Source organism: Gossypium hirsutum, chromosome D07, assembly GCF_007990345.1.
Source record: "Gossypium hirsutum isolate 1008001.06 chromosome D07, Gossypium_hirsutum_v2.1, whole genome shotgun sequence".
Lineage (NCBI taxonomy): Eukaryota > Viridiplantae > Streptophyta > Magnoliopsida > Malvales > Malvaceae > Gossypium > Gossypium hirsutum.
In genome coordinates this window covers 1,745,738-1,766,636 of record NC_053443.1, presented here as the reverse complement: position 1 = coordinate 1,766,636, position 20,899 = coordinate 1,745,738, and the positions used below count along the sequence as shown (strand labels likewise).

Below are 20,899 nucleotides of genomic sequence, written 5' to 3'. Positions count from 1 at the left end.
TGTCTAATCGCCCACCTACCTACGACTACCGTCTTCATCTCACGCGCATGCATATAGATAGCGTGATGCATGATTTACATATAATCCTCGTTTAATGATTAATTGAGTTAAGAGTTGGTATGGATTAAAAATCGGTTGAATCGTGCTTTAATGTTTTTATCTTTATTAATTTTTTTAATAATTTAATTAATCGAATGGTCTCACCAATCGAATCAGTTAGATCGATGAATTGATGGTCTAATCGGCTCGGCTAGTGATTCAATTCTAAAAAGTTTGAATATAAGAGAAGTTGATTCCCCTTATCCCATTAGTCATATTTGGATCTATGTGGTCATATCTCGTGAAAATAAAATAGCGAATAACTTATATTAGAATCATCATAAAAACTTAAATTCATTAGTTTTTTAAGACAAAAATATTATTATACATTCGTCTATATATAATATTCTCTTAAATTTAATTTAAATTTAATTAAATCATTAAAAATAAATAATTAAAATTTTGAAAACCAAAATACAAAAACATTGAAATTTTTTTCTAGCATTTATTGAAAAATAAAATCACAAGCAACAAAATTTAGATTTTTGGTTTCGATGTTCTCTCTTTCGTGATGCTTTTCCTTCCATTTTTTCACCATCATAATTTTTAATGAAATATTAACTAAAATTTAATACCAAAAACTTTGTATTATTCATCACGAAAATTACGTGCATATGATTAGATTTGGACCCGATTTTTATTTTTATTTTCGTAAGATTATTTCCATTGTTGTTGAACCCAATTTTCTGATGGGTAATCATTTGCCAACCTTGCATCCATACGTGTAGCTTCCATGGTAGATGGTATTTAAAGACCATGGGTATTGAATGTTAATAATGAATATTTCATTGAAATTAACGACCGTGAAAGAAATGGAAGGAAAGACATCACCAAACAGAAAATTCGAAGAGTGGAAAGCCGAAATAAAGGCGGCGAAGAAAAGTTTTTAGAGGTCGAAATTAAATTATAATTTTTACAATAATAAAAATATAATTTCATCATTTTAATGGCTTATATCTTATAATTTTTAAAAGATTAAATCAAACATTTATCATTTTTAAAAGGGTTTAAGTGTAATTTTACTTTTACTAATTTAAACTTTTTAAAATTTCGAAGAGTCTAAATGAAAAAATTTTCATTTTAAGGGGTTCGGTTCCCCTGCCAACCTCCCTCGCTTTGCCCCGCTAAAACCTATTTGAATGATGCTGCTTGTAATACTTTTTGAGAGGTAGATTTAATTATTTTTTCTTTCTTTTTAAATTTTAAATTAATTGTTTTTAAATAATTATGTTAAAATTAAATAAAATTAGAGAGGATATTATTAAATATGTATGGGTGCATAATAATATTTGTATGTCTTTAAAAATTGATGATGATGTGACACTATTTTATTGGTTCTTAAAAATAGAAGTTTTTAGAATTATTCTAATAAAAGTTATTATCAATAAAATAATGGTATATTTTTTTATCAACATTATTGGGAGTGATAGTCATAAACACCAAACATAGACTGTAAAATAGACATGAATGATACTCAAAAAATAGAGGGTCTTAATAGCAGATGTTTAATTGATCAATTTTTCGATTTGGTTAATTTTTTTAATTGATTATTTTTATACTTTAATCAATGGTTAATATGAACTTGGTTACTTGTAACTAATTGATACCTAAACCTTTTTTGGACCTAATTGGTACGTAAATTTGGAATTCATCACATGCTTTGGTACCTATATTATAGTTTTATTAGCGTAACATCCTCAAATATTTGATATTAATAGTAATACGACCTACCTAAGTGTAAAAAATAAGTGAATAATCATGGGGTGTGGTGTGGTGATTTCTCACCTCATCTTTTATTCAAGAGGTTAGGGGTTCAATCTTCACCTATGAGAATAGAACATATTTTATAAATAGTCATTTATTTTTTTGAAAAATACCGTAGTGAGAAGATTAGTCACTATTGTCGGTGAATAAGTGGCAAAGAAAGCTGAGTTTCAGTAAGCTAAGTTTAAAGCTCCGTGGGTTGAACTTTCTTTGGGTTGTGCTCTACTTTATTATTGGGCTATAGCTTTTCCTTATACGTTGGCATAACAAGCCTTATGTAACTATATCAGGGTAAATTGCACCCAAGGTCATTAAACTGTTAGTAAGCTTACAATTTAGTTATTTAACTTTAAAAAGTTACAAAATGGTCACTAAATTATTCGAAAGTTTTCATTTAAGTCATTGAACTATTTAAAAGTTTTTATTTAAGTAACTAGGCTGTTAAGTTTTTTTTTTAAAGTCCAACTAGCGAGCTTCAAGCGATGATTCAACGATCATACAGTGATTCAATACCCATTGACGAGTAGAAGAACATACCTTAGATCCAACTGAGTCTGACGATCGGTGTTGGAGTTGATACCAACAGAGCTAAGACTCAATCAATAAATTTATATTCAATTTAAAATCAGAGTAATAATGCCTAACTTTCATTGTGAGCAAACATTTATGCAACTTCATTTTTTAAAAAATTACTTAATTGATATAAAATTGAGATAAACTAGAGTAAATACATCCTTCTTTTAACTACTATGTCTCTTAAAATGAAGCATTTGTCACTTATTATCAAATAAATAATCCTAACATAAAACTAATTAAAAATAAATAAAATTAAAATTCAAGAACAAAAAGCTTCCACGGCTAGCCTTCTTTGAGTACATGGAGGCTTTCCAAATCTATCTTTAGAAACATCGAAACAACACGGTTCTTTACCAACACATTTCTGTTTAATTATTGAGATCACATCTTCATTCGATTCGTATTCGCTTTTGTTAAAAGATCCACACTCGCCTTGCGGAGTACCAAAACTTGCAAACTCGATTTTCGAAATTGACTGATCTTTACACGACAATTCAACTTTATGTCCTCCGTAAGCATTTACACAAGCCTTTCCAATTTCAATTGTCTAGAATTGGACTTTCGAAGGATTCCCACCGAATTCTTCAAACAAAACGAGCGTGTTTTCACCGTCTTTGAAAAATGAACTAGGTATATGATACCTAATAAAAAAACAACATCAATACAGACGGATACATCAAAATTAAGGTATCGAAATTTATATAATAAAAAACATTATTTACTACCATTGTATCGGCCACGATAATCACAAGTACCAGGCTCACACATGTCTTCATCAGCCACAGCGCTAGGCCAACACCTACCAGTATCATGAACATTGACCCAAGCAATACCCTTTCCTAAACCAATTAAATCCACCACAATTGGATTATTTCCCAATGGGGCTTTGAAGGTTGTCTGAAAAAAGGAAAACCCATTTTAAAACTATAATTTAGTAGAAAGATTAAATTATAAATTTTGTAAAGTATAGGGGCTAAAATTAAATTAAACCACTTATAAGATACCGAAAAAATTACCTTATACCAAGTGAAATTCCAATAAACAGGAATAGAATCTGATGCCCATTTCAAAGTTGAATTACAGTCCATCTCAAAAAACTTGTTTGCAATTCCATCCATTCCAATTTTATAACTCCATTTATTTGAGGTTAAGCTTTTAACAATGGTTTGGTTTCCATTTTTGATAACCAATTCAATGGGAGCTTCAACTCCAGTTGGTGCAGTATCAAAATGGGATCCATATATTAAGAAAATTAATTACCTGTAATCCAACAGTGACACTGAGAATTGTTATCAAATTCTTTCCAATGGATAATTTAATGTTTTTTTCTCAAATATATAAGGAACACTGCCTGTTGTTGGCTACTGAGAACCTATATTTTTAAATAAATATAATAAATTTGTATTTTATTAAGTGAATTCCATATATTAAATAAATAAAAATATATTTATTTATTTATCTTACCAATGTATGCTCCATTGAGAAATACATGAGAAACTTGACCACTATTGTTAACCCTGAAGCTAACAGGTACTTTCACCATCGGATCATCTTTTGCAAGCTCAAAACTAGCAAAATTAAATAAATAAATAAACAGTTTAAAATGGTTAATTTATGGTTTTGATCCTTGTACTGTTTGACAATAACCACAAATAGTCACTGGCATCATTTGCCATATTTTTAATCAACAATCTTATTAATTGAAAAAAATGTAAAGAAATAGTTTTAAAATGGTTAAATTATGGGTTTGGTCCTTGAACTAGTTCGATTAAAATCTCGGTGTAAAAGGACCGAAGCAATAATTTGACTTTTTTTAAAAATCTTAAAGTTTTTTTTTTTTACCTTGTCATTAACCACAAATAATCAATGGCATCATTTGCCATATCTTTTTTTTTATCAACAATTTTATTGATTGAAAAAATAATATAAAGAAATAGTTTAGAAATGGTTAAGGACTGAAACCATAATTTGACCTTTAAAAAGTATTAAAAAAATTTTACCTTGCCATTAACCAAAAATAATCACTGTCATCATCTGCCATTCTTTTTTATGAACATTTTTTTTTGAAGGTTATCAACAATTCTATTAATTGAAAAAGATGTAAAGAAATAGTTTTAAAACGATTAAATTATGGTTTTGGTCCTTGTACTATTACAACTAAAATGTTATAGTACAAGGACCAAAACAATAATTTGACCTTTAAAAAAAGGAATTTACCTTGTCATTAACCACAAATAATCACTAGCATCATTTGCCATATCTTTTTGATCGACAATTTTATTAATTGAAAAATCTCCTTTACCTTGAACCATAGTTGATTCAATGGATTCAGGCCTCCATTCCCATTTCATACAAGTTGGTTCATCCTCAGCTTTATTGGGTTTTTTCACATTCACCGAAGTTTGAGCAGAAACCTAAAAAAAATTTTAAAATATAATTTAAAAAAAAACCCCATAATTTTAATTAAGCTAATTTGTATTAAAATTAATTAATTTTAAAAAAAATTGAAATATATATAAATATATACACACCTTTGCAGTGTTATATGCTTCATTTTTGCAATGAGGAAGGATACTAACAGACCATGCTGGAAGGAAATAATCAAATCCTCCAATTTTGACTGTGAAATCTGATCCATTATTTGGATTACTCAAAAAACAACTTGAATTCTCCTTTGTTACATAAGCAGTACCCTAATATATATATATTTAAATAATAAATTAGAACAAATATTATATATATATATATGAAAAGATTGTTAAGAGTGTTGTGCGTTTGGTTCGCTGTATTGGATTAGAGGTGTATTGGATTAAAGGTGTATTGGATTAGAGGTGTAATAGCAAATCAACTGTTTGGTTGAATGTAATGGAATAGAGGCGTAATAGTAATCTTGTGTTTGGTTGAATGTAATAGAGGTGTAATAGCATAATGGAAAAAATTAAAATGACTAGAATACCCTTAGCATAAATTTGTTTTGGTAAATGATTATTGTTATTGTTATTTAAATTATAATAAGATTATTATTATCAATAATAAATAATTTAATCATATTTAAACATAATTTTTATTAAATATATTTTAATTAAAATATATAATTTAATAAAATTCTTAATAATTAATATTCTTATATTAATTTACTGAAATCATAATATATGATACTGTAAAATATAAATTAACATAATTACTATTAAATATATTTTAATTAAAATATATAATTTAATAAAATTCTTAATATTAAATATTCTTATATGAATTTTCTAAAATCATAATATATAATACTATGAAATATAATTTAACATAATTATTATTAAATATAATTTAATAAAATATATATTTTCAATTACTTATTTAATATAAATTCAAATTAATGACGATTAATTATATTAGATATATATGATCTTGTACTAAAATTATTTTAAATTACCATATTATTTAATAATTGGAATACAGTTAATTTCTTACCAAATTATCTAAAAATTTTAAAAATTGTGTTTGGTAAAAATTTTAAAATAGCTGGCACAATAATTATGTTTTAAAATTTTTTTTACCGTACCATTCTAAAAAATTCAAATATTGTTTTCTTAAAAAGTATTAAAGTGCGAAATTATCATCATACTATAGATAAATATTGAAATTTGTCACTGTACTTTATTTTTATTTATATTTGCCGTTATTTTTTAAAAAAATATGAGTAAATTTGTAACTTAATTTTTATGTTATTGAATTTTACCACTAAAATTTAAATTTTATTAATTTTTGCCACTAACTCTTATTTTTTAGTTAAACTCTTATTTTAAATTTATATTGAATTTTTATTTTTTTAAATTACAAATATCTTCATTTAACTTAACGAGTAAATATAATTCTTGACTTTCCTTTCTCATCATCTAAACAAAAGCACAATAAACAAATTGTCAAAAAGAAACCCAAATCCAATAGTTGGGAGATTCAAAAGCTTTCTCCAATAATGTGTTTCTTCTATAAGAAACAATGCTTATAAGCAGCTTGTCAAAGCTCAAAATCTATTTAGTCCTATGTCATACATCCAATGTCATTTGAATAAAAACAGATAACTGGCTTTAAATGGCAAAAGATATAACCTTAGGTGGACTCATTACAAGACTAGCAAGAATTTGACCAGTGATGTTAGAACACACATTCACAGATGCTAATTTGTATATATGCTCCCTCACATCAGCACCAAACCCAGTAACCTCCATGTAACCTCCCCTTTTTCCACACTCTCCATAATACCCTGGAGACAGTAAAAGAGTTTATATTCTGTGTCAAAATTCCAAACTTTGTATAAGCTCATTCACATTCCGTAAATGAAATAATAGAAAAATGAAATTGCATGAACCTTTTTCATTTATAATATACTTTTCTGAAAATTTATAATTTAGTCCTATTATTTATAATACACAAACAGCAACACACCATGAGAAACTCATACAAGTGGGCAGCTTTTTTCTTTTCCTAATATTTATCGCCTTTGTTTCCCCTGGAATGCACTGATCTTGTATTTAGACAGTGACTCAGATGATATCAAATCGATACAAGTTGACGAGTGTCACTATCTTCAAAAAGCGGGAGAGGGGATGCGTATAAGGTCATATAACTGACAGTATGAGCAGAACAAAATATTGAACAAACCACAGGACATAATCATATTGATTTCAAGAAATATATTGCAGGATGCCATGAAATTTTGTACTAACAGATCCCAAAAACATAGTACACCACCCTTTTATTCTTACAGAATGCCATTTTTTCTAAGAGAGAAGTGTTTCACTTGCTCTACCTCAAATGACATGTTTCGAGAAGCAGGTGCCCATTCCTCAGCTATCCGTTTCTCCAAGAATTCTGCATTAACTGTTGGTGGTATTCGAATATCAAAACCAGCTTCTGCTTCAGACGGCTGCAAATTCATAACAAAACCCTGGCAGAAAAATATAAAAGAACCCACGTATGTTTGAGATAGATATTACATATATAACTATCTTTTTTTCCATGAATGCAAAATGGCAACAAAATTGATGATAGACCAGCAGAATGAATGTGTGCAGTAACGGAAAGGAGAAAGGTAGGCTAAAAGGCCTAACTGACCATGCATTAAATGGTCCAGCATTTTTAGCACAGAAAGCTTAGTCCTTTAGTTCCTCTAGCAACCGAGTGCTTTAAGGAACTATGGAACATAGATTAATGCACATTGTTTTCCATCTTCAATGAAACAATGCAATCAAGCCACAGCTTTCCATGTTCATATATACTTAACATATTTATTAGGGTTAATGCAATTTTTGATCCCTGAACTTGGCAACTAGGTCCATTTTGGAACCTCACTTTTTTTTATCCACTTTGGTACCTGAACTTACCTGAACTTGACAACTAGATCCATTTTGATCTTTGAACTTGAAAAATGTAAAAGTTTGATAACATGGCACTCTATTGAGTTTACTGTTTAATACTTAATAATTACTGTTAAAGACATCAAATTGACACAAGAAAATCCACTATTGAGTCACTAGGAAATTATTTCTATTCCATCAATGTGCATGACTAACATTTCATATCCAGTAAAAGCCTCATGAGATGCTTCATATTACTTGTCAAAGAGTATATGCTCCTCATGTCTTGTATAAAGATTCATACACTAACATTTTGTTTTTTAAAAGAAAGATTATCTATTTCTTTAATTTTCCAAAGTGTTTGAGGAAAGGAATCGGTATAAGCTCATTAGGGCTCTTAAAGTTCTAGTGCGTCAAAGCCAAGTGACAAGTATGGTTATAGACTGCTCCTGAGACATGAGCAAAAATTTGGTTATCTTCTGTGCTTTTATGATAAATATCTGAAGCTATACTATTAAGAAAATATCTAGTGAAATCATAACTAATAGCAATGCATGTAAACTAACTACAAGGACTTTAACAAGTAAAGATTTTAGCAACTAATTATCTAAATTTACAGAGACTTACTGTGGGAGAAGGCGTGCCAGCCTTCAGAAAGGCCATGTTAACCGAAATGACTTCTCCTTCACCCTTCAAACCAGCTTTGACCAAATCAAACTGCGAAGCCCTGAACCTCCTGATACTCTCAATGCTCTTGAAAAGGTTCTCAATTGCACTGTTGTCGTAAAGCTTCGCCCCATGTCCAGGAGCTCCAGTAGCCTTTATCACCAGCCACCACGGCATCCTCTCTCCATAGAATAACCTGTAATTCTCATTGGGTGAAGCCAACCCTGTTCCTCAAAACAACATTATGTTATCATCACTAACAGATATACGGCCAACTAGCGGATCAGATATCTGCAATGTCAATAAAATTCAAACCCGCAAATTTGCTTTAAAATCTAAATCTGTTTACTATCCGCAGCAAATCCAAATATAACTAAGATATCCAAATCCGCTAAGATCAGTATTTAGTAAGTCCAAATACTTGTTTAAAATAAAATTTTTTAAATAGTTTGGATATCCAAATCCCTTATTCCCCAAAACAGATTCAGATAATGGATATAGGAACATTAATATCGACATCCATTCCGAATCCACTTACTAAAGTACCCAAATACAAATATTATCTGAAAAAAATTAAATAAATATCTACAAATACCCAAGTCCCAACTATTGTACTTACAAATTCAGGTCCTCACCGGCAAGCTCAATAACGAACAAGAAGCATTGCCCACCAATCTATTAACTATTAACTATATCAGCCATTTTAAAACATGGTTTTACAATTTTTTTAATAAATTTTAAAAAGTAAAATCTGGTTCACCTTCATCAAGCACAATATCAACATTCATATTCTTGAAAACATCGGATTGAGCCAACTTCTCAAGACCGTCATGGCCACCAATCTCTTCATCAGGGACAAACGACAAGTAAAGTGACCGTTTTGGCTGAAACCCAGAAGCCTTCAACCTACGAACAGCCTCCATATACTGCATGCCCACGCACTTCATATCCTGGGAGCCTCTAGCGAATATATTACCATTTTCATCGATGTGGGCACCGAAAGGATGATAATCCCACTTCGAACGCTCAGAAGGGACGACATCGGTGTGGGAGTTGAGTAAGATAGAAGGAAGGAAAAGGTCGGAGCCTGGCCATTTGAGGATAACGAGCGGCTTTCCTTGGATGAACTCTATGACTTGGGTTTCTAAAGAAAGGGATTCGGCTAAGGATAGGATGAATTGGGTCGATTTTTTATAGTTCGGGGATGGTTGGGATGTGTTGATTCGGAGGTATTCTTGGAACCTTGATATGATTTGGGATTGTTCATCTTGGGTCGGGGATGGTGTTGGATTTGTGAAGCTTAGAAGTGAAGAAAAGAGTAGAAGATGAACAATGACGCGTTGGCAGGGGCTGCAATGGCTGTCGCCATACCTATGATAGATGCCGCAAAGAGAGAGAACCGAAGTGCGGAATGAGGAAATTAGAAGACAAAGGCCTTTCTCTTATACAGTTGCAGTAACCTGGAGACCCAGAAGCGGATGAAGCTAGAAGGAACAGAAGAGAAACAAAGGGGATCGGGGGAGGGTAAAACAGGGAGGTTTGCTGAAGCGGTAGCTAATCTGGACAAAAAGGGGAATAGAAATCGGTGGTTTTCACCGATTAGGAAGGTAATGGATTACACACGTATTAGTAATACATCAAACCAAACAACGGAATATAGCCGGATTAGGTGGGGCCCACCGATTAGGGGTGTATTGGCATAGCCAATACACCAAACCAAACATAGTGCAAAAGTATTGTTTTCTTTGAGTGTCGTGAGCAACCCACCATTAAGGTTTTGTCTCTTACCTCCAGACAATACAATGGTGGTTCGTGACATTAAGTTCTGAGGTAGTTTATTTAAAATTTTTAAGAGTTTATTAAAATTTTCAAAAATTTAGAATCTTAATAAGAATTTAAAAAATTTTAGGGGTCCACAAGTTTTGGAGGGTCTTATTAAAATTTATAAAATTTTGAAAGGCTCAATTAGAATTTTTAAAAATTTCAAAGGCATAATAAAAAAATTCCAAAATTTAAGGTCTTGATAAGAATTTACAAAAATTTTAGGATTTAATTAACATTTTTAAAAATATCGAAAGGATTAATGAAATTTTTAAAAATTTCAAGGGAGCTAATTGAAATTTTTTAAAATTTTAAAGGTATAATAAAAATTTTCCAAAAATTTGGCTGAGACGAAAACCTTTTTTTTTTAGCTTTAAGAAGGTTCTGCTGCCCAAACAAAACCATCAAATTATCAACACCATCCTCTTAACAAAAACAAAATAATGTGTTCAAAGAAGGTAATTACCAAAACACCATTGCCAAGATTTGTATTCACTATTTCACCATGAGTCATGGTGTATTCCATGGCATGTAAAAGATAATGAAGCTTCTAACAAAAGTGAAACCCCAATATTAATTTCAAAAAATATATTTATATATAAAAAATTGTGAAATAAAAATTTTAAAAAAATGCAATTACCATATTCACCAGAGGTGCATTATAATCATACGAAGTAGTGATATATGGACCACCTGCATCTCTACGAAAATTGGTACCACCATCGTACTAATAAAGTAAAAAAATCATTAAAAGTTTTAATAAATCGAACCAGATCGAAATTTACATCTTGAATAGTTTTAATAAATCGAACCAGATCGAGATTTTCATCGTAATTATATTAACAACGAACCGGTTCATGTGCATTCTAAAATACCTAAGTTTCAATAGTATTTAATCCACCTTCTTTAGCCTTCCTAATAAGATTAGGCCACATCTAATACAAAAAAAAATCATAATAAAAATAAATAATTAATATTATATTAATTTTCATAAGTAGGGGATTGTATACGATTTTTTCGGTTAATTTGGTTAGACCTTTTTTATTAAACCAACTTAACAGATAATAATCTACAAAAATTGACTTGATCGAGTTAAAGCTCAATAATTAGCATACTAAATTGATTTTGGATCAGTTGGTTCAGTCGGGTAACTGAATTTGAAAAAAATTAAATTAAGTTAATTTTTTAGATCGAATTGATTTAAAAAAAAATCGATAACCAATCAAAATAATCACCCAAATCAAAATTGACTAAATCAATTAAACCAGTTTAATCAATTTTATTGATTTTAACCAAAAATTACTTCACCCTAGATCATATTTAATTTGATCCAGAAATTATAAGCCTATGATTTCCATCAATAATTAGTGATTTTGAATCATAAGTGACATTGATAGCTGTAGAGAAAAATATTAAAGAATTTAAAATAATAAAAATGAAAGAACTGAAGAATAAAAAAAAAACTTGAATATGAAGATTATGAAGTAAAGTGTTGATTTTATAGTGCCAAAAATATTAAATCTATAGAGATTTTTTAGTTACGAAAGATTATAGAAAATCAAAATTTGGAGATTGCAATTTCATTTTTTTATCATATATAACACTTTTAATTAGGTCTAATTATGGTTTTAGTCCCTTTTATATGTTAAAATTTGGAAATTTAATCTTTCTATTTTTCTAACGTTATTAGTAGGTCCAAATTTATAATGCAGTTAGTTATTACAATTAAAGTGTTGATGTGCAAATTTTCTTTTATTGTTATTTGATCACACAGTTAAAGGTATTTGGAAATTCAAGTATCTGTATTCAACCAATAATATATATTATCACTTTACTGGTAACAATTAATCATATTTTTAATTTCAAACTTACGAATAATATTATAAAAATAATGAAAAAAATTATGTCATTTTGATTAAAACGAAAATTAAACTTTTTAAAATTAAGGTAAAATTTTCATCATTCTTCAATAATGGACTTATCACAATCAATTTATTGCCAAATAAAAACCCATTGAAATTTTAAACCAAGCGATATAATTAGTCAAATATATCTTTGAGATTTGGTTGTTTTAGTTTAATGTGTTTTTAGAAAAGACTTTTTCTTACCTATTATTAACTTACAATAATATCAAATAAAAACTATTATTATACATACTCGATGTTTAATATAAAAAATTTCGAGATTTTCTTCGTATATAATAAAACTTAAATCAAAATAAACTTAAAAATGATATATATAGAGACTTAAATATAAAATATGAAAGATTCATGATATAATTCTTTCAATTTTTTTCGAAGTTACAAACAAGCACCAAACTTAATAACTTAACTTAAACTAATTAATTAAACTCGAGTAAAATTAATTAGTTCACATATAATTTCAAATGAAGGAGACCTAAACTTGAACATTTAAAACCTCAAAATCTCTATCCGGAGTGAGGTTAAAATTACGATATATATATCTTTTAATGAGAGTTAACATACAAATTTATTTCAAGAGAAGACTTTTAAACTTAGATTAGTATTGGTAGCATCTACCAAAATAATTTTTTATTATAATAATTATTATAAAATTAATTAAGAATTAAGAGATGTCACCAAAAAAATATGGGTTCACTTTCAAGCTGTGAAATAGTAGGCCCCACATCTCATTTTTTCCATAATAATAATCTATAAAAAAATTAATAATTAATAATTAATAATTGAATATATATATATAGGTGTCAACATCCTTGACCCTCTATAATTTAATTTTCCCTAGACCAAATGACTCGGAACTCGGGAGTCATTGTCACTGGACTCAGGGTGGACTCGTCAGACGAGTTAACTCACTTCACGTGGCGTTATTGAGGAGGAACCCATAACAGGTCGACACGTGCTACGAGACACGCTCGTTTGGGACCCGCCTTTCCCTTTCTTTTAATCATGTCTTGGTTTTAAGTTCTACTTTAATGACATCAGTACCCCTACTTAATATTCTTAATCACATTACTACCCTCATTATTAATATGGTTTACCCGAAAAAGTAAATAATTCTTGGAATATATGGTTTCCGGTCCAAACAATTATGATAATAGGGGTAATTCAGTAATTTACTAGGGAAACAAGCACTTTTTTAGTGGGTCCCAGATAATAGCCCTTTCACTGCCAAAAAAACAGTGGGCCCTAAAATTCAATGGGCTCAATGAAGGGAAAAAAGAACTTGGTGGTATTCAGCAATTATTGCAATGCACCATCTCCCGTAGATTTACGCCACGTAACCAAACATCAACGGTCATGATGGACAAGGAATCTTTAGTGTGTTGCCCCAAGTGTGGGGTCCATCACCCTTCAGATCAGGTCTCAATCATTACACTAAAGACACTATAATTTTGGGCCCACTTTAAAATGACGCTTTTAGATAAAAATAAATTTTTGGTAATTTTTTATTTCGGAAAAAAATATTTTTTATATAAAAAATATTATATAAACATTTTAAATTATGTAGGTACCATATAATATTTTATTATTTAATATTTTTTATATTGTTGAGTTTGTCACACTTGACTTGTGATATTAAACTTAAATAAAATATTATTGAAGTATTATTGTTATAATATTTTAATAATAAAAAATCAAAGTTATACATCAATCTTAATTTTGTATAATTTTATATGTAAATTTTGGTTTGATTTAATTTTCAAAAATTATTAATAGTGTTATCGAATTAACAATATTTTATCTATAAAATAAATTTATGTATATATGAATGATAATACAAATTCTATATGTATAATTACACTAAATAATAATTTATGTATCAAATTGCACTTTAAGAAAAATTTTATGTATAAATTTGATATTATCATAATTTTAATAATAAATTTATCAATTTTTTAGCATTAATCAGTATTTGATTATAAATATTTCTAAAACAATTGTTTTTATTATCTACATTTAAGGATTAACCAATATTTATAGAAATAATACTATAAATATTATATTAACTAATCTTACATATTGTGTAAAGCTTGGATTACTAAAATGTTAATACCTCTATTAACATCAATTAATCATACCCTTAAGCATACATTATTTTGTAAATAACATGATTAAAATATGTTACGAGTTTTTATATTTTGATAAATTTTAAGATTTAGTTTATTTAAGTCATATTTTTATCTAAAAAACTCAATCCAGTATTTTTTTATTAAAATTATCAAATTGACATGTTGATTAGGTTACCATCATATAATGTCGCATATGAATGGCGAAAAATAAACATATTAGACAAATCCTAATAAAAACTATTGAACTAAAACTTTTTAAATTAAAATAAGTATGAGTTTTAAATTTTAAGGACTAAATATTAAATTTTATAAAAATAAAAACGCTAACAATTGTAACAAATAAAGAAATAAGAACAGATAATATAACCGGTTTATCGGATTGAGTGGTAACAAGCTTAATACTTTTAAAGTTAGGTTTTAACCTTGGGAGTAAAACAACAACAATATTCAAAGAGCATTACTCCGGTTCAGAGGTTTAATTCGACTCGATTATAAATTTAATCAAAACAACAATATTGAAAGAGCATTACTCCGGTTCAGAGGTTTAATTCGACTCGATTACAAATTTAATCAAAACCCAATTTCATCGTCACAGCAGTTTATGTAAAATAAATGAAAATTATTATTTTTATAATAAGCCGAAATAGCAATTATCAACCATGTACGTCCAAAGTAAACCATGGGCTGTTTGCTAAAACCATATAGAACTCTCTTTCTATTATTTATAAACCCAACTCTCAAATCATTTCTCCACCTCCTTTAACAAAAATATTGATTTCCATCTCCCAAATTTCAATTTCTTTTTCTTCTGATTTTCCATGTTAGGGAAGACAGGTCGACCCATGATCGGAAACTTATCTGAATTACTAGTTCCAACACACAAATCCGGGTTATTGGATCCTTCAAGGAGCCCCAAAAGTCCACTAGACTTATTCAAGACCCCATCATCATCATCAAGAAGAGGGTCGATGAAGAGATGCTATGATGTTTTTGGTGATGGAGTAGGGCTTGGAATCATTGCTTTAATGGAGAAATCCACTGTTGATCATCGTCCTTCTTGTAAGCTACAACACACCATTTGTAGATTCAAAGGAAGATTTCAAGAAAATTCAGAAGAGGATTACACTTTTGTTACAAGACATGGAGAATCATCTACAAAAGTTTATTTTAATGGAGGTGAAGAAGAAGAAGAACAGAGACTTGTTGGAAAAATTAAGGAAATTACATCTTTAAAACCCAGATTTGTGCAAGATTTCAATTACCCAACATCAGATTTCCTCAGTTCTTGTCATCTTTGTAAGAAAAAATTGCATGGCAAAGACATTTACATGTATAGGTAAGTTTTTAAAAAATATATATATAAACAGGGTGTTCTTTTTTTAATTTTCATTTTTTTTATCTTCTTACTTAACTAATTTCAAATTTTTAATTTTTTTTGCAGAGGGGAAAAGGCTTTTTGTAGTGCAGAGTGTAGATCAAGTCAAATAATGATGGATGAGAGGAAAGAACAATGTAAATCAAAAGCTTCAAAATCTGGGAAAAATCAAAGCTTGGGTTATGATAAGACAGAGCAAATTTTCTCAACTGGGATTCTTGCAATTTAGTCCTTTTTTCCTTTTTTGCTCTGTAAATAAATATTTATAGAAAAATACTATACAATTTTATGAGGGTTAATAATTGAATTTTCCCCCAATCTTCAAAAAAAAAAAAAGGAAATTTTGGTCGGATTAGAAGAGTTAGTGCATATATGCTGTAATGGGAAAAATGAAATTTGATAAGAAATGAATTTGCTCTTTTTTGTACTTTTTTTTATGCTTTTTTTTCCTTTTAAGCAAAAGATTCTATGATTTGTTAGAAAGTTTGTGAATAGTTTGAATTTTTTTTATTTATTATTAAAATTAAATATGAATCTAAATTGTGATCAATTGATCAAGTGTTTATTTTTATAAATTATGGTTATACTAAAATAAATAAATTAAGCAGTGATCTTTTAAAATAAATGTATGAAATTATAAATTAATATAATAAAATTATATTTCGATACTCAAAATTTAATGATTAATTTTTGATCCTTTGAAGCAAACTTCTTTAAATAAAAGTCAAATAAATATATTTTATTTTATTTTATTTATATACATAATATAATGAGTGCAAAAAAATTAATATATCAACTAAATTCTTTAAAAAAAGCAACAAATCAACGGCTGTCATATCCAACGGTCTCAAATATCATCTCAAAAACCAAAACAAAACTATTCATAAAATACAAGCAGAAAACCAGAAAAACTACAAAAATCTGTCTTAAGCCAAAGCAAAAGAAAACCAAAAATGGAAACATCAGAAACTAGCAATGGCAATGGCAATAGAAGAGCACTACATTCAATTCTCCAAACACTTATTCTTCCCCATGAAGAAAATATCCCATCATTTTTACTTACTGGTAATACATAAGCTGCTGCTGGGATGTCGCAACGTTTGGTATCCGCCATTGTACATCGCCTGACTAGCTTCACCACCACTCATTCCCATGGCTGCCTGTGCCTTAACGGCATACTGACCTTGTGGATGCATCATGTTCATTACTTGAGCACCACCAGCCATATGTGCAGCTGTTGGTGGAGGAAGAGGACCAGAGCTTGTTCCCAGTGCGGTTGGTTTGCTACCCCATGAGCACTGCCAACATTAAAAACATTCAGGTCATGCCATTGCCACCATAACATAATATTTGCAAATTGCAATATGGGCTAAAAGTGGTAAAAATACCATGGAGGCCCCTGTACTAAGAGTCAAATTACAAATAAGCCCTTGTAAGTTAGATCAAAAGAGCAAATTAATTAAAAATTTCATTCATTCTTACTGTTAAAAATTGATCCCTGTATATCAGTATGAGATACTATCTAGTTATTCCGTCAATCATGCCAGTTTTTAACAATACAAATTGATAAAATTTTTAACAAAAAGGACCACTTTGTTTTTTGATTTAATGTGCAAGGACTAATTTTCCCTTTTGTTAGTAGAGGGGACAAAATGCAACCATTCTCCTAATACAAGGGCCTCCATAGTACTTTTACTGCTAAAAGTCCAAACATTAGATGAGTTGGCATTTCTCAACTATAAATACCTTGATTGGTTTACTGCAAAGAATTCGAGCATTTCCCATCTGAATGGCGAGAGCAGCTTCATCGTGTGAACTGTACCTCACAAAACCGAAACCTTTGTCTCGTTGGACACGGACATCTTCGATAGTTCCTGCTCCGAGGGCATGGAAATGACTGTGGAGATCAGCTGATGTAACCTGAAAATTGTTTTATCTATCAGAACCACCACCAAAGCTGGCAAGAAATTTGATATTGCTGGTAAAATATAATTAGGAAGTCGCATTTCATCTCACGGTTTGCATGTCATAACAGAAAGAGCTACAATTTACAGAAAATTTGTCTTCATTAAGTTAGGCAGGGGCAAATTGACCATGGCACATGAACCTTTAATTCATTAGGACGGCTAGTAGCATTAACCTTGTTATCTTACAAGTTTCGATTAAGGGAGGAACCAAAATACTTGCCTCTGGAGCGAGGTTGCCCACATAAACAGTGGTATACATAGGATTGTTCTCCGGAGAATCGTCATTAGATTTTTCTTGACCTTCTTCTGCAAGAATATAATACCATGATCGAGAGCTAAACCAGAATTGAAAAGTAGTAAATACCCTTCTCGAAGTAATCATAAAACATGTAGGCTCAAAAACGAGAAGAAGCATGCTAGGTTTATATATCAACTATCCATACTGGCAATGATGACTCCAACAAAGACAGTAAAACCAAAAAGGTCGATACCAAAGTAAATTTTCTTTGAATTATAGTTGTAATGTGTTCAAGATTCCGGGAAAAAAAACTGAAGTTCGAGGGTAATCTTACCAGAAGGTCCATTCAAGTCTACGATACTTTTGGCATTGTCATCATTGGAAGTAGCACCTTTTGCAGCCCAGTTACATCGGATTTGTCTACTTCCGAGCCACTTCCCTGTAATTAGCCCAAAATAAAATTACCAGAAACTTAATATTTATCAGAATGCAAACAACCGTATCTATAAAAGCAATGATTTGATTACCATTTAAGTCATTTATTGCACTTTGGGCATCCTGAAAAGGAAAAGAAGAAAGATTAACTGATCATTTATGGATAATGAAAGAGACGAGACAGAAAGATGACCAAAGTGACCCGAGTACCTGCTGGTTCCTAAAAGAAACAAAACCAAAACCTCTTGAGCACCCGGTTTTTTGATCCCACATGACCCTTGCATCCCTGCAACCACAAAAAAGGAAACATAAATATTCGTCTTTCATTCAACTGGTTCAAGGATGATTACCCCAAAAGCATCATTAAACACGTATTGGCAGCAGTTTAAGGTCGGTAAATACAATCTTAGGGTAAAAATAGGAGTATTAGTACTCACGAACAACTGGAATACACAGAAAAGCATGCAAATAATGTAGCATCTGTAACTTCGGGGCTGAGATCACCGACAAAAATGTTGTGATGAGCTGAATGCCGAAATAGAAATAGCATTAGCTGTTGATGAAATACGCAAGTATATAATATAAATAAATAGAATTCAAAGAAACATTTATTAACTCGACGTGTCCTCCCTCTGACTGCTAGCATATGCCCAATTAACTTTAATAGGTTGCCCAAATCTGCAAAATAGACCATGCATTAATATATATATATAGGACAAGGGAAAAATGTTGGTGCAACAAGGGTTTGTAACTTCATATCATTACTTACAGATGCCTTCCGTTAAGAGTCACAATAGCAAGTGCAGCTGATCCGCGATCAAAGTAGTGCACGAAACCATAGGATGACTGCTTTAAAAGAAAACACAAACCCACCATTAGGCACAAAACCAAGAACCCGAATGCAGAAACCGGCAAAACGATGGCATGAAGAGGATTACCTTATCCTTTTTAATAAGTTTGCAACCTTCAATAGGACCAGTACTCAAGAAAACTTCTTGTAGAAGCGGTTCCGATACCTGTGGATGAATATTTCCGACGTACCTGCAATTCAAAATCCGATAAGGCAAACGTAACAATGCCGTTGTTGTTTGCCACATACACAATGCAAAAAAGCTTTGACTAAACGGTACTATAATAAATATAACTCAAAAAGGGAGGGACTAAAAGTGAAAACTTTACGCAACACTCACACACTGCGGCAAGTAGCTGAATCAAAGTTAGGAGGAAGATTTCCACTCAAGATAGGCTCTATCTGCAAAAATTAAAAAAAATAAAATAAAATAAAAATATCCTAAATTGGACATGGGCACTCCTCACATTAGATCATATTTTTACAAAATTTAAGACCTAAAGAAGACAATGCTATTGATACCAAAAAAAAAATCTATTTTTTAATCCAAAAATACAAAATTTTTTGTATACTGACTAAAGTATATCAATCAAATTTTCTAGTTTGTTCTGCTAATTTCAACAAAAAAAAATATTTCCCTTTTGAGAAAATTAAACATACGAAGAAACCCAGTTCGATTAAGGAATAAACAATCTTCATAATAGAAATTAAAAAAAAACAAATCAAATATAAAGATTAAGCAAAAGAAAAAAAGAACCTGAGGACCAGCGAAGAGACTGGGATGATGGTATAAAGCTTGTTGCATCATAGCTTGCTGTTGGGGATTTAGCCCTTGCTGCTGCATCTTTTTTTTTCTTGCCGGAAAAAGAAGGGGGTCTAGGGTTCGGAGACTCGACGATGATGAAGAGGAAAAATTGGGATTTTTTTTATAAGGAAAAGAAAAAAGAAAAGAAAAAAACAGGAAAAGAAGGGCGAGATTGTGAGTTAAAAAAGATGAACCGAAAAAAAATATATTAGAGAAAACAAAACTGAAGCGAAAAAATCCATTAATTTATAATTGGCTTTTGGTTTAATTTCTCTTTGTGTCTAAAGTATTTGCATGTTTAAAATTTAGTCCTTTTATAATGATATTATCAAAAGAACTTCAATTATTAAATTAAAATAGTAGAGGACTCAATTTATAGATTTAAAAATAGAGAAATTAAGTTTAAAATGCACAAAGAGTATAGGGATTGAAAACATAATTAGACAGTTTCTTTTCTTATGTATATCTATATTAGTTTGATTGAGTTTTGAAAATTTTAAAAAATATATATTTAAAAAAAATTCATTATAAGAGTATTTATCTCTTGTAATAATTTTATAATTGGGTCATGTAATCTTGTAAATTCCTTTTAGATTATTTCAGTCATTTTACGATTTCATCATTCAAGCATAGGCGAACCCCTAAAGTTTTTAAAAATTTTAGTTATTTCTTTAACTTTTTTGAAAATTTTAATTAGATCCTCCAAAATTTTGAGAAGTACTATTAAAAATTTTCAATTAACCTCTTCAATTCTTTTTTTTATATTTTCATATAACCTCAAAAATATTTAAAAATTTTAATTAGACCTAAAATTTTTAAAAGTTCTTACTAAAACCCTCTAAGTTCTTAAAATTTTTAATTAGATCCTCAAAACTTAATTGCGAAAATTCAGACACTGCATTCA

The 20,899-nt window shown here is 29.8% G+C and overlaps 4 protein-coding genes across 4 annotated transcripts; 1 reads left to right on the top strand and 3 right to left on the bottom strand.

The window, feature by feature from the left end:
* Nucleotides 1–2,602: 2,602 nt before the first annotated feature.
* On the bottom strand, nucleotides 2,603–5,119 carry LOC121219223 (beta-galactosidase 7-like). The gene is made up of 4 exons (XM_041096996.1): nucleotides 4,971–5,119; nucleotides 3,456–4,853; nucleotides 3,165–3,336; nucleotides 2,603–3,080 (listed from the first exon to the last, which is right to left on the bottom strand). Exons 2-4 carry the CDS (start codon nucleotides 3,555–3,557, stop codon nucleotides 2,959–2,961), a joined length of 396 nt encoding a protein of 131 aa, XP_040952930.1. The 5' UTR covers nucleotides 3,558–4,853; nucleotides 4,971–5,119; the 3' UTR covers nucleotides 2,603–2,958.
* A 1,231-nt stretch (nucleotides 5,120–6,350) lies between these two features.
* On the bottom strand, nucleotides 6,351–9,895 carry LOC107963849 (aminoacylase-1; the record flags this gene model as incomplete). Its single annotated transcript, XM_041096995.1, has 4 exons — nucleotides 6,351–6,694; nucleotides 7,241–7,378; nucleotides 8,415–8,677; nucleotides 9,214–9,895. Coding segments are annotated over 4 exons (1,149 nt in total), but the record flags the coding sequence as incomplete, so codon positions are not given.
* Nucleotides 9,896–14,989: 5,094 nt separating this feature from the next.
* On the top strand, nucleotides 14,990–16,127 carry LOC107932240 (FCS-Like Zinc finger 13). Its single transcript, XM_016864206.2, has 2 exons — nucleotides 14,990–15,661; nucleotides 15,767–16,127. The coding sequence occupies exons 1-2, from the start codon at nucleotides 15,144–15,146 to the stop codon at nucleotides 15,927–15,929; spliced, it is 681 nt and encodes a 226-aa protein (XP_016719695.2). The 5' UTR covers nucleotides 14,990–15,143; the 3' UTR covers nucleotides 15,930–16,127.
* Nucleotides 16,128–16,530: 403 nt separating this feature from the next.
* LOC107932241 (oligouridylate-binding protein 1) lies at nucleotides 16,531–20,214 on the bottom strand. Its single transcript, XM_016864208.2, is given in 13 exon segments — nucleotides 16,531–16,798; nucleotides 16,801–16,998; nucleotides 17,447–17,620; nucleotides 17,888–17,973; nucleotides 18,240–18,344; nucleotides 18,433–18,463; nucleotides 18,551–18,626; nucleotides 18,778–18,865; nucleotides 18,957–19,018; nucleotides 19,110–19,186; nucleotides 19,279–19,381; nucleotides 19,531–19,592; nucleotides 19,948–20,214. Coding segments are annotated over 13 exon segments (1,188 nt in total). The 5' UTR covers nucleotides 20,035–20,214; the 3' UTR covers nucleotides 16,531–16,759.
* Between the last annotated feature and the right edge of the window lie 685 nt (nucleotides 20,215–20,899).

Bases quoted from the DNA above. Each gene is read 5' to 3' on its own strand.
- LOC107932240 (XM_016864206.2), top strand. From the start codon at position 15,144: ATGTTAGGGAAGACAGGTCGACCCATGATCGGAAACTTATCTGAATTA. The intron at 15,662-15,766 runs GTAAGTTTTTAA...TTTTTTTTGCAG, and splicing joins AAAGACATTTACATGTATAG to AGGGGAAAAGGCTTTTTGTA.
- LOC121219223 (XM_041096996.1), bottom strand. From the start codon at position 3,557: ATGGATGGAATTGCAAACAAGTTTTTTGAGATGGACTGTAATTCAACT. The intron at 3,337-3,455 runs GTAATTTTTTCG...TCCTTTTTTCAG, and splicing joins GGAATTTCACTTGGTATAAG to ACAACCTTCAAAGCCCCATT. The intron at 3,081-3,164 runs GTAGTAAATAAT...TTTTTTTATTAG, and splicing joins TTATCGTGGCCGATACAATG to GTATCATATACCTAGTTCAT.